General features: G+C 44.4%; 1 protein-coding gene across 13 annotated transcripts in view; it reads right to left on the bottom strand.

Annotated features, from left to right (window-relative positions):
• The window catches only part of plcb4a (phospholipase C, beta 4a), a 546,496-nt gene that overhangs the window by 188,456 nt on the left and 345,716 nt on the right, over positions 1-12,324 (bottom strand). For all 13 annotated transcript variants that reach the window (XM_043696592.2, XM_043696591.2, XM_043696594.2 and 10 more), the window contains one exon: positions 7,151-7,251. In XM_043696592.2, the coding sequence (XP_043552527.2) occupies positions 7,151-7,251 (101 nt within the window). The remainder of the gene's footprint in view (positions 1-7,150; positions 7,252-12,324) is intronic.

Genomic DNA, 12,324 nt, shown 5'->3' with positions numbered 1-12,324 from the left:
GCAATCCTCAAAAGGATAAACACAGAAACTAAAAACGTTATTCTAACTTTCCAAAATTGAAATAATAATTAGCAATCCATCCGTTTTACGTACTCCATCTTTTTGGAGATCCCTGTTAATGGGTTAAATATTTTGGAGTAAGAGGCCTAATTTCCTCATTGGAAAAGAAGTCTTTTTTTTCTGAAACCATTATCACAAGGTTTATAACATAATTAACGAAAACGACTAATGACAGAGTATTCTGCCTAAACCCAGCTGCTAGGGTTCTGAATCAGAAGGCTGCAAGTTGAGGTTTCACTTTAGGGGCTGGAGTTTACCCCAATCCCCAACTACTCAGGGGGAATGACCACTGTCTCACTCTCTCCCCAAAAAAATACAGAAACAGAAAGAGCTAGAAAAGCTCAGCAGGTCTGGCAGCAGCTGTGGAGAGAAATCAGAGTTAACGTTTCAGGTCGAGTAACCTTTCCTCAGAAGGAAGTTGGATTGACAATGGGCGTCATTGCACAAGTCTTCCAAATTGTAGAATGCGAGTCAACTAAATAGTAAACCTGCAGCTCACTCGCCATTATAACATTAAACCAAGAACAGAAACAAAATCAAAAACCGCCTCTTCTGAAGAAGGGTCACTGGACCTGAAACATTAACTCCACTCTCTCTCCACAGATGCTGCCAGACCTGCTGCATTTTTCCCAGTAATTTTCAATTTTGTTGCCATTACTGATTACAAGTCACCCAATCGTCAGAACCTTTCTGACTGCCTGCATTTTCTTGGCGCCGCCTGTGAAAAGGCTTGGCGTATGTTTTGTGAGAGCCATGATGGGGTAACACCAGGCTGGAGGAAAAGGCCCCAAACGCTGGCTTCAAAGAAGCAACAAATTCTGTTGGAGGAACGTGGCAATGTCTTTGTGGTTCTTCAAACTCATTTTTTGAGCTTTTATTAAGATCGTAATAACAAAAATGAACAGAGACATTCAGGGAGCAGAGGCCTTTTAGTCTATTATCAATTTACTGCTCACAGTATCGTCCCTGCCCTGGGATGTTCCTGGCCTACAGTCCCACCCCACCCCACCCCTCGAACTGGCTTCTTCCCATTAGACAGCTACTGAATGACCATCAGACTCTTTCTTGACTGGATGATCTAAGATGGTAAGGGTGGAAGCGGGAATGATCACCCCCTCAGTTTCCATTCTGTTTCCTTCACTCCAACAAAATCCTGGAGTGGGGGACAGTGGCTACTATTGACTAGAAATTGAACTGGAGCAGCCATATAAATACTGTGCTCAAAGGCTAGGAATCCTGCAGTGACTAACTCACCTCCTGACTCCGCAGAGCCTGTCTGCCATCTACAAGTCAGGAGTGTGATGGAATACTCCCTGTTTGCCTGGATGGGTACAGCTCCAACAACACTCAAGAAGCTTTACACCATCTAGGATAAAGCAGCCTGCTTCTTGGGCATCACATCCACAAACATTCACGCCCTCCACCACCAGCACTCAGTGTGAACCATCTACAAGATGCGTTGTTGAAATTCACAACCCCTTCCAAGCCCACCACGACCATCCAGAAGGACAAGGGCATCACCTGCAAGTTCTCCTCCAAGTTACTCACTGTCCTGATTTAGAAATACAGGTTGTTCTGCTATAATGTGTGTTTCACTCACACAAATTCGTTACAATGCATTTGATGAACTGGGGACACTGTTTCTAAAGTGCAAACTTTTAAAACATGTGCTGGCTATAACGCGAGTACATCACCAACACTTTAAGCATTGTTTCTAAAGCACGATTTTTCTATAATGCAGGGTTTCACAAGAACGCAACCATCACTTTACAGAAGAACTACCTGTATATCGCCCTTACTTCACTGGGTCAAAATCTTGAACCACCCTCCCTAATGGCATTGTGGCTCTACCTAAAGCGCATGGAGTGCAGTGTCTCAAGAAGGCAGCTGACCACCACCTTAAGGGTAACAAGGGATGGACAGTAAATGTTGGCCCAGCCAGCAACATCTATTTCCCACAAGGGAATTTTATGTGAGCTTGCTGAGAGCAATGAACTGTATTGAGACCCCAAGGACACTCCACAAATATTCCATTGGCTGCAAAGCATGTTGAGATGACCGGTGGTCATGGACGGTGCTATATTAATGCAAGACCTTTGAGTTTCAGTGACAATGTCAGAAAAACAGCCTATTATAAACTCGCCTAAACTAATGCTGTGATTACTTGTCAGAAGAACCAAAACTGACCCTGGAATGGGAAATTGACCAAGAATGTCCTTGAATCCAGTTGTGGAGGAGCAAACTAACACAGCAAAGATCTCAAGACTCTATAATCAATCGAATCATAGCCCTTCACACCTGAACCAGCTCGGAGTGTCAGCCTTGGCTATCTCACTCCACCTGCCTCTCCAACCCACACACTCCCAATGAATGTATTCAAAACTGACCAATCATGGACAAACTGCCACGATGGAGGCAATGAACAGAAACTGGGAATCAGATCCAAAAGGCTCAACTGCTGGATGTGTTATACAATCCCGACAGTGTGGAAGCAGGCCATTCAGCCCATCACTGAATCCACACTGACCCTCCAAACTGCATCCCACCCAGACTTAACCACCTACCCTAGCTTTGCATTTCCCATTGCTAACCCTCCTTGCCTGCACATATTTGGACTGTGGGAGGAAACCACAGCACCCAACAAAAACCCATACAGATAGGGGGAGAATGTGCAAATTCCACACAGACATTTGCCTGGAGGTAGAATCAAACCCAGGTCCCTGGCGTTGTGAGGCAGCAGTGTTAACCACTGAGCCCCTGTGCTGCCCCCATTATGCAATGGATCCTGGAATCCAAACATGTGGAAATGAAAGCAAATACGTAATAGAATACAAAAGGAACACTCGGGAAACTCAATGCCCCCGAAAAAAAAAAACAGGCTTTAGGAAAAATGTACTATTTTGCAGTTTCAAAGATTCATGCAAGACTTTGACTTGAAAGATACTGGGGGTGAAGAAACAGGAGGTGGACTGAGTTATAGAGCGCAGTATTCTAAAGTGGGAGCTGCAGGGAGCTGACTGAGTAAACAGCTTGCATTTAGTTCTATTAAAAGAGCAAGACATTAAGATTTAAAGGTAATTAAGTAAAGGCTAATCAGTTCAAGTCTGAATACATAAAAGGGGAGCAACTGGAACTGGATGAGAGAGAGCTGTTGAGTCACAAAGTCGATGTACACTGCACAAAACAAGTCTATGCCTTAGAACCTCTTGGCCTGGCTCCTGTAGGAGATAAAACAGTCGGGCTTTATTTTAAGTCTCTATGAAATCTCCAGATAACCCTCGCCATTCCATCCCACATCTCTAACGGACCCTCATTCCTCCATGCTTCGGTAAAGGCTACTCTTGTAGCTCCTTTCCCAACTCTTGTTGTTCCCACTGAAGGGTCAAGACAACATTCCAGCATTGAGATGGCATCCCAATGGGAATGGTTCTTGAAGCTCCTGCCCTGCAGCTTGGTGACCAATCAATAAGATCAGAGCTCAACTTCTACCAGTTTCCACATTGCTGCTTATTTCTTAAATCCTTTACAGTCTGATTATCAATAAATCTCAGCCCTGAACGTGCTCAGCTAAAGAGCATGCAGTACTCACTGAAACGTGGAACTCCCTCGATTAATATTGTAAGCGAAGACAAGACTTCCTATCTGATCCCTAAATAGTCTTCTCCTGAGAATATAAACCCTGCTTTGAGACTCTTCAGCCACCGATAAATGAAATCATTCACAAGCTGATTATTGGCAGAAAACAATTAAGGTTTTTCCCTCACAGTTAGCCTAAAATTTATGACTGCCATTAGTTTTCTAGATTAACTAAAATAAAGCTTTTGCACATTCCAAGGAAGGTCATAAAGCCTGACAGGTCTATTAAAGACATGCTTTCATACATGATTAATTTTGAATCTGTGTATATCCAGCTATTCCAAACTGATGGGTCTGAGCAGTTATGAGTTCATAATCTGAGTGTATCAGCTGCCACCAGAGGTCAGGCTTGGTATTACAGACTAATACCAGAAACTTGACTAGTGCAAACTGCTGACACTGAAAACAGTGCCCAGTGAAGAGGGATTGCACTGGAAGCAATCCCCAATGGACAGGGCTGACAGTGGAAGCAATTCCCAGTGGACAGGGCTGACATTGGAAGCAATGCCCAGTGGCCAGGGCTAACACTGGAAGCAATGCCCAGTGGACAGGGCTGACAGTGGAAGTAATGACCAGTGGACAGGGCTGACAGTGGAAGCAATGACCAGTGGACAGGGCTGGCACTGGAAGCAATGCCCAGTGGCCAGGGCTAACACTGAAAGCAATGCCCAGTGGCCAGGGCTAACACTGAAAGCAATGCCCAGTGGCCAGGGCTAACACTGGAAGCAATGCCCAGTGGACAGGGCTGACACTGGAAGCAAAGCCCAGTGGACAGGGCTGGCACTGGAAGCAATGCCCAGTGGATAGGGCTGGCACTGGAAGCAATGCCCAGTGGCCAGGGCTGACACTGGAAGCAATGCCCAGTGGACACGACTGACAGTGGAAGCAATGCCCAGTGGACAGGGCTCATACTGGAAATGCTCAATGCACAATGCAGAGAGCCGTCACTGGAAACAATGCCCAGTGGACAGGGCTGGCACTAGAAGTAATTCCCAGTGAAGAAGGCTGCTAATGGAAGCAATGGTCAATGGATAGGGTTGACACTGGAAGCAATGTCCAGTGCAGAAGGCTGCTAATGGGAGCAATGGCCAGTGCAGAAGACTGACACTGGAAGCAATGCCCAGTGAAGAGGGCTGACACTGGAAATGATTCACAGTGCAGAGGGCTGGCACTGTAAGCAATGCCCAGTGGACAGTCCTGACACTGGAAGCAATGCCTGGTGGCCAGGACTGGGTCTGGAAGCAATGCCCAGTGGACGGGACTGACTCTGGAAGCAATACCCAGTGGACGGGGCTAACACTGGAAGCAATGCCCAGTGGCTATGGCTTAAACTGGAAGCAATGCCCAGTGACTAGGGCTAACACTGGAAGCAATGCTCAGTGACTAGGGCCAACACTGGAAGCAATGTTCAGTGCAGAGAGCTGTGACTGGAAGCAATGCCCAGTGCAGAAGGCTGCTAATGGAAGCAATGCCCAGTGCAGAGACCTGTCACTGGAAGCAATGCCCAGTGGTCAGGTCCGGCAATGGATGCAATGCCATGTACAGAAAGTGGGCACTAGAAGTAATGCCCAGTGCAGAAGGCTGCCAATGGAAGCAATGGCCAGTGACAGGGCTGGCACTGGAGCAATGCCCAATGCAGAAGGCTGACAATGGAAATAATTCCTAGTGCAGAGAGCTGGCACTGGAAGCTATGCCCAGTGAACAGGGATGGCAGTGGAAGTAATGCCATGTGCAGAGGATTGACCCTGGAAATGATATCCAGTGAAGAGGGCTTCCACTGCAAGCTGTACCCAATGCACAGCACTGACGCTGGAAGCTATACCCGATGCAGAGGGCTGGCACTGGAAGCTATATCCGATGCAGAGGGCTGGCACTGGAAGCTATACCCAATGCAGAGGGCTGGCACTGGAAGCTATACCCGATGCAGAGGGCTGACACTGGAAGCTATATCCGATGCAGAGGGCTGGCACTGGAAGCTATACCCAATGCAGAGGGCTGACACTGGAAGCTATACCCGATGCAGAGGGCTGACACTGGAAGCTATACCCGATGCAGAGGGCTGGCACTGGAAGCTATACCCAATGCAGAGGGCTGGCACTGGAAGCTATACCCGATGCAGAGGGCTGACACTGGAAGCTATACCCGGTGCAGAGGGCAGACACTGGAAACTATACCTGATGCGGGGGGCTGACACTGGAAACTATACCTGATGCGGGGGGCTGCCACTGGAAACTATACCCAATGCAGAGGGCTGCCACTGGAAACTATACCTGATGCAGAGGGCTGACACTGGAAGCTATACCCAATGCAGAGGGCTGGCACTGGAAGCTATACCCGATGCAGAGGGCTGGCACTGGAAGCTATACCCGATGCAGAGGGCTGGCACTGGAAACTATACCCGATGCAGCGGGCTGACACTGGAAGCTATACCCGATGCAGAGGGCTGACACTGGAAGCTATACCCGATGCAGAGGGCTGACACTGGAAGCTATACCCAATGCAGAGGGCTGGCACTGGAAGCTATACCCGATGCAGAGGGCTGGCACTGGAAACTATACCCGATGCAGCGGGCTGACACTGGAAGCCATACCCAATGCAGAGGGCTGCCACTGGAAACTATACCCAATGCAGAGGGCTGCCACTGGAAACTATACCCGATGCAGCGGGCTGACACTGGAAGCTATACCCAATGCAGAGGGCTGACACTGGAAGCTATATCCAATGCAGAGGGCTGACACTGGAAGCTATACCCGATGCAGAGGATTAAGGTCAAATGAGAAGGAATGATTGATCCTGGAAGTTTAGTGAAGATGGAATTGAGCGATGACAGTTTTTTGAGGTGTGTGTGCAGGCTATGCTGGTTTGGCCCTTCATACATAAGATGATGGCCCACTCTGAATAAACAGTTGAAATGCATTTGTTTAACATCTAGTGATCCCCTTTTCTCACATTTCAGACTGTGCACAGCTTCACATCCAATTGCAGTATACTGACAATTATCACTTTTTTTCAGCTTGATCAGATTCACCCCAAAGCAAAACATTCCCCAAGACTTTTCAAATGTTTACTAATCAAGTTAATGTTTTATTGAATCGAGCAGGTTAGATTTCAAATGCTGCAAGTCCAGCAGATGCAAAATGATTCCAGGAGCTCTCTGTGCTATACTAGTTACAAAGAACATCCTAATTATTTCTGCAAAGGATTTAATTAAGCTACTGTTTTAATATAACTGGCATGGTCACAATGATGACAGTAAATGGATTAACAGTGTAACGCACCATTTAGTTAAGAGGTTTCAGATGAAGCATGGTCCAGATAAATAGTAGCAAGTAATCTGTTATTAAGCGTGATACTTTCCATATGGGTCTGCTCTAATTCTTTTGTATGAGTGACCTGTCTTCAACTCTGGTTCATAAATAGTCATGCGACCAATTCCAAATGACTCTCAACTTACAGTTTCTTGAACAGCTCCTCAATGTCAGTGCGAGGGCAAATTTTTTGCGTTAGCGCATAAAATTTATCGAAGGTGAAAATCGTTGGCTCAATTTCATCATTCTGCAAGAGACGAGAGCACGCCATTATAAAAGATCTGTCACAAACACATTTCAATATCAGTAACACACTGCCAATTTATCAGTAATATCAGGAATGCTGCGTCACGCCCTGTTTAAAATGAACTAAATTTGTCATATAGTTAAGGAGGGGATAAAGGCTTACTTTGTATAATGAATTTGGGGCTTGGAATAACATTTGATCACCGCTGACTGCTCCCACCCAAAATGAGAAACCATTTATCTGTTTCACGAGGCGCGAATGATTTATGATTCACAACACACTCTTGGCATTTTCTACTTTCAATTCAGATTGGAACAGGTTCTCCATCAGGCCCCAGTGTGTGATATGTGATTGTTAGCCTGTGCATGCAGAGTAAAAAGTTTATAATAGCTCTATCATAAGCTGACTGAAATAACATTTTTGCGAGCTAACAGCAGTCTTAAAAATAAATCGGACAGATGTGCACTCGCTCTCACCAGCTATAACCATGGGAACTCACAACAATCCCTATGCAGCTGGAGAACTGGAGTTTAAAGTAAATCTTAATGAGACTAATCCAAAAAAGACGATAGAATGCATGGCGAATTTCTATCAGTATCAAAATGAAAAAGCATTTAATCTCCAACCACCAAACTGGGAAGGTTGGGACACCTAATATCCAGTTATACTTTGAGTTTGTAGGGTGTCTCATTTATGCAGCTTGAGGAACTGGGATGGACACAGGGAGGGTTCCTTTTTGCAACCTCTGAGAGCAAGTGGAGTGAACATGTGGCAAAGAAAAATAACAAGGCTTGAGAGCCTGACTCAACAAAGTAAATCATTTAGGGGAGGTGATGGCCTAGTGGTATTATTCTACACTATTAATCCAGAGACCCAGGTAATGAACTGAAGAGCCAGGTTCAAATCCCACTGCAGCAGATGGTGGAATTTGAATTCAATAAAAATCTAGAATGTAGAGTCTAGATGACCATGAATTCATTGTTGATTGTCAGAAAAAACCCATCTGTTTCACCAATGCCCTTTAGGGAAGGAAATCTGTTGTCCTTACCTGGTCTGGCCTACTTGTGACTCCAGACCCACAGCAATGTGGCTGAGTCTCAACAGCCCTCTGGGCAATTTGGGATGGACAATAAATGTGGGTCCAGTCAGCGATTCCTGCCTCTCAAGAATGAATTTTAAAAATTGTTGCAGGGTTCTGCCCTGACACACAAATCTCTTGAGCCATTAAAGAGACTGACTGGCCTACTCCCACGTTTCTATCTGCACGCTAAAGGTTCTTATTCAGCTGGCACAGCTGTAATCAGTTTCCTTTTGGCAAATTCATCAGATGCTATTTTCATGTCTCTACCTGAAAACAGTTAACTATTACTTGACTATTGCCTAAACCGAGATCTTCAATAGCCTTGTGGAATTCTTTCCCTTTGACACACCAACAGCCCATGGAGCCTTCTCGCCCTCTGCAGTAAAATGGATATCAGCAAATACCGGAGATGTTATCTCCACTGGTGGCTTGCTGGCCGTTTACTAGCAATCACATGACTTCCTTTCTGAGCTCGAGGTTTGAAGTGATCTTCTAAAATGGTCAATTCTTCATCGACTGAAGAACCAAAAATGATTTCTCCCCCATCTTTGGAAGCCTGGTACCCATTCTGGCAAGACCACAACACAGAATATTAAAAAAAAATGGTCAAAATGAACACAAAACATCTTTGCAATTTTGATAGGAAAGAAAGGTTATAAATTCAAAGAGTTATATGGCACGGAAACAGACCCTTTGGTCCAACAAGTCCATGCCAAACATAATCCCAAACTAAACTAGTCCCACCTGCCTGCTCCTGGCCCACATCCCTTCAAACCTTTCCTATCCATGTACCTATCTAAATCTCTTTTAAATGTTATCATTGTATCCACACTCAGCACATCCTCAGGAAGTTCATTCCACACATGAATCACTCTCTGTGTAAAAAAGGTTGCCCCTCATGTTGTTTTTAAATCTCTCTCCTCTCACATTAAAAATGTGCCCCCCGAGTCTTGAAATCCCCCACCCAAGGGAAAAGACAACTACCATTAAGTCTATCTACACTTCTCATTATTTTAAAAACTTCTATCAGGTTACCTCTCATACCTCTTACGTTATAGTGACCAGCCTATCCAGTCTTTCTTTATAACTCAAACCTTCCATACCTGGCAATATCCTGGTGAATCTCCTCTGAACTCTCTCCAGCAGAATAATAATAATAATAACAATAATAATAATAATAATAATACCCTTCCTATAGTAGAACTGGAGCTGAAAATGTGTTGCTGGAAAAGCGCAGCAGGTCAGGCAGCATCCAAGGAGCACGAGAATCGACGTTTCGGGGATGAGCCCTTCTTCGGGCTCATGCCCAAAACATGGATTCTCCTGCTCCTTGGATGCTGCCTGACCTGCTGCACTTTTCCAGCAACACATTTTCAGCTCTGATCTCCAGCATCTGCAGTCCTCACTTTCTCCTATAGTAGAACTGGACACAGTATTCCAGAAGAGGCCTCACCAATGTCCTGTACAACCTGAACATGACTTTCCAACTCCTATACTCAAAGGACTGAGCAATGAAGACAAGAATAGAGAGGGGAATTCATGAAGATTGAAGGACGATACTATCCCAAGATGTAAGGAAATGGCAGGAGTGTTAAATAATTACTTTGGGTCAGTATTCAAAGTACAGCAAGTCCATAGCATGTCACATGTCTGGAGGAAGCTAACATTGAATCAGAAATAGGGACTCACAAGAGTTCATGTGGACAAAATAAAAAAAAAGACAAAAATCATAGTGCTAAATAGTGACAAATTCCAGACAGATAGCATCCTTCCTTGGGGTTTAAAATGAATTGATGAGTATATTGTGAAAGCCCAATTACTCTTGATGCAGTAACCATTCTTTTATGTTCAAAAATTGTTTTTGCCACTCCACTTTTGAAATAAGCTGAGACAAAGTATTGTGGATCAGTTAACCAAACATCTGCTGTCAGAAAATTACCAGAAGTATAAATAATTCATAGAGTGACTGAACATCGTAAACTTTCAAGTGATCAGCCTGAGGCAGTATGGATTTGTAGTGGGTAAGCCACACCTGACTAACAGGACAGAATGTTTTGAGTAGGTATTCGAATAGTGGACAAGGAAATGTTTACAGATGTTATTTAAGTGTATTCACAGGTAGTATGATCTCATATCAGACAGTTAGTTAAGGTAGAAGTTCATGGGATTGAAGGAACATTCTTTACCTGGTGAGGAGATTGGTGGATTGGAAGTGACATGGTTTGAAGGGAAAGTGGGCAGATATTCTATTGCAGAATGTGATAATGGTGGCCCTTAAGGATCTATGTTGTGCTGTCAACTACTCAAAGCTTTTCTTTAGCAATCCAGATGATATGATGGGACAGGTACCCAAGTTTCCCAAAGATGAAAAGGTAGATAATGCTATAAGTGGTCGATGGAAGCCTAAATGTTACAACCTTATATGGGACTAAACTATGCAAACTGCTTAATGTCAGCAAATGTCAGGACGTTCACCTTGAATGTGGACATTTCTAAATGTTGAGAAGCTAGAAATAGTGAAGGTTGGGCTTCATGTACATCTGTGTGCAGAAATAAATCAAATGTTGAATGGAAATACAGCCTTTCTAGCTAAAGGATTAAGTTGCAGAGGGACGAGAAATCATGCCTTGGTCATACAAAACCCTGGTTAGTCTGGAATACTGCAAGCTGTTGTGGGCTCCATACCTTTAAGAGGATATTCTGACCTTAGAGGGAGTGCAGGGTGAATTTAATAGAAATACCTGGTCCACAGGGTTAAAATACGAGAGATTACACAAACTGTAGCTGTATTCCCTGAGTTTTAGAAGGTTAAAGAGTGAATTGTGCAAAGTTTTCAAGATGTTGAGAGGAACTGGTAGGGTGGATGAACAGAAACTTTGTTCATTTGTTCATTGTTTGGGGACTGTAGAATTGGCTAGAGTCTGAAACCTAGAGCCAAGACTTTCAGGAGTGAAGTTCGGTAACACTTTGACATGCACAGAGGTTTGTAACACTCGTTCTGCAAGTTGCAAATTATGCTCAGTCAATTGTTAATTTTAAGTCTGAAACTGATAGGCTTTTGTTAACTGAAGCTATCAAGTGACATGGCCCTAAGTCAGGGATGTGGTGTTAGATTGCATACTAATCACCAATAACAAGGTGGAACAGGCTCAAGGAAATAAATGCACACTCCCTGTCACTACGTAAAATATCTGAATGTTGCATTCAACTATGGAATTGCTTCTGAACTAATGAAATATCAACATCTTTTTGACATTTATTTCTTCAAGATCTGTGAAGAAGGACAGAATTAATACAAGGTGACACAAAACTTGCTTTGAATCATTTAGGTCCTTTATTGCACAGTACAGGTGAACATCCAGAACAATAATACAATCACATTTACTTAGCTCAAATAGATAAATTGCATGGTCAGATTAAATAATGAAAGCAATATGCTGTCCATAATTCTGTGGTCCGTCTTGCCTGATTGAAAGATAAGAACACCTATTTCATAACCATCGGGACAACTATCTTTCCCTGCTGTCTTCTGGTTCTCTTATCTCTGTTCGGAGAAACCCCATCTCACAGACAGGCAGGAACCAAAAGAATTACAGACTCCCCACAGTATGGAAGCAGACCCATTTAACCCATTGAGTCCACAATGTGACCCTCGGAAGAGCATCTCATCCTGACCTACACCCTGTAACCCAGTAACCCTGCATATCCCATGGCTAGTCCACCTAGCCTGCACATCCCTGCACGTTATGGGCAACTTAGCATGGTCAATTCACCTAACCTGCACATCTTTGGACAGCGGGAGGAAACCGGAGCAGCCGGACGATACCCACGCAGACGTGGGGAGAATGTGCAAACTCTGCTCAGAACAGTCAACCCAAGGAATCTTTGCATCAGTTGCATAAGACATTGGTGAGGGTCAAGTACATAGAACATAGAACATAGAACAATACAGCGCAGTACAGGCCCTTTGGCCTTCGATGTTGCGCCGATCC

Source organism: Chiloscyllium plagiosum, unplaced genomic scaffold (genome assembly GCF_037043375.1).
Source record: "Chiloscyllium plagiosum isolate Xiang-an unplaced genomic scaffold, Cpla_swu_hap1 HiC_scaffold_10, whole genome shotgun sequence".
Lineage (NCBI taxonomy): Eukaryota > Metazoa > Chordata > Chondrichthyes > Orectolobiformes > Hemiscylliidae > Chiloscyllium > Chiloscyllium plagiosum.
This window is presented reverse-complemented; position numbering and strand designations above follow the sequence as displayed.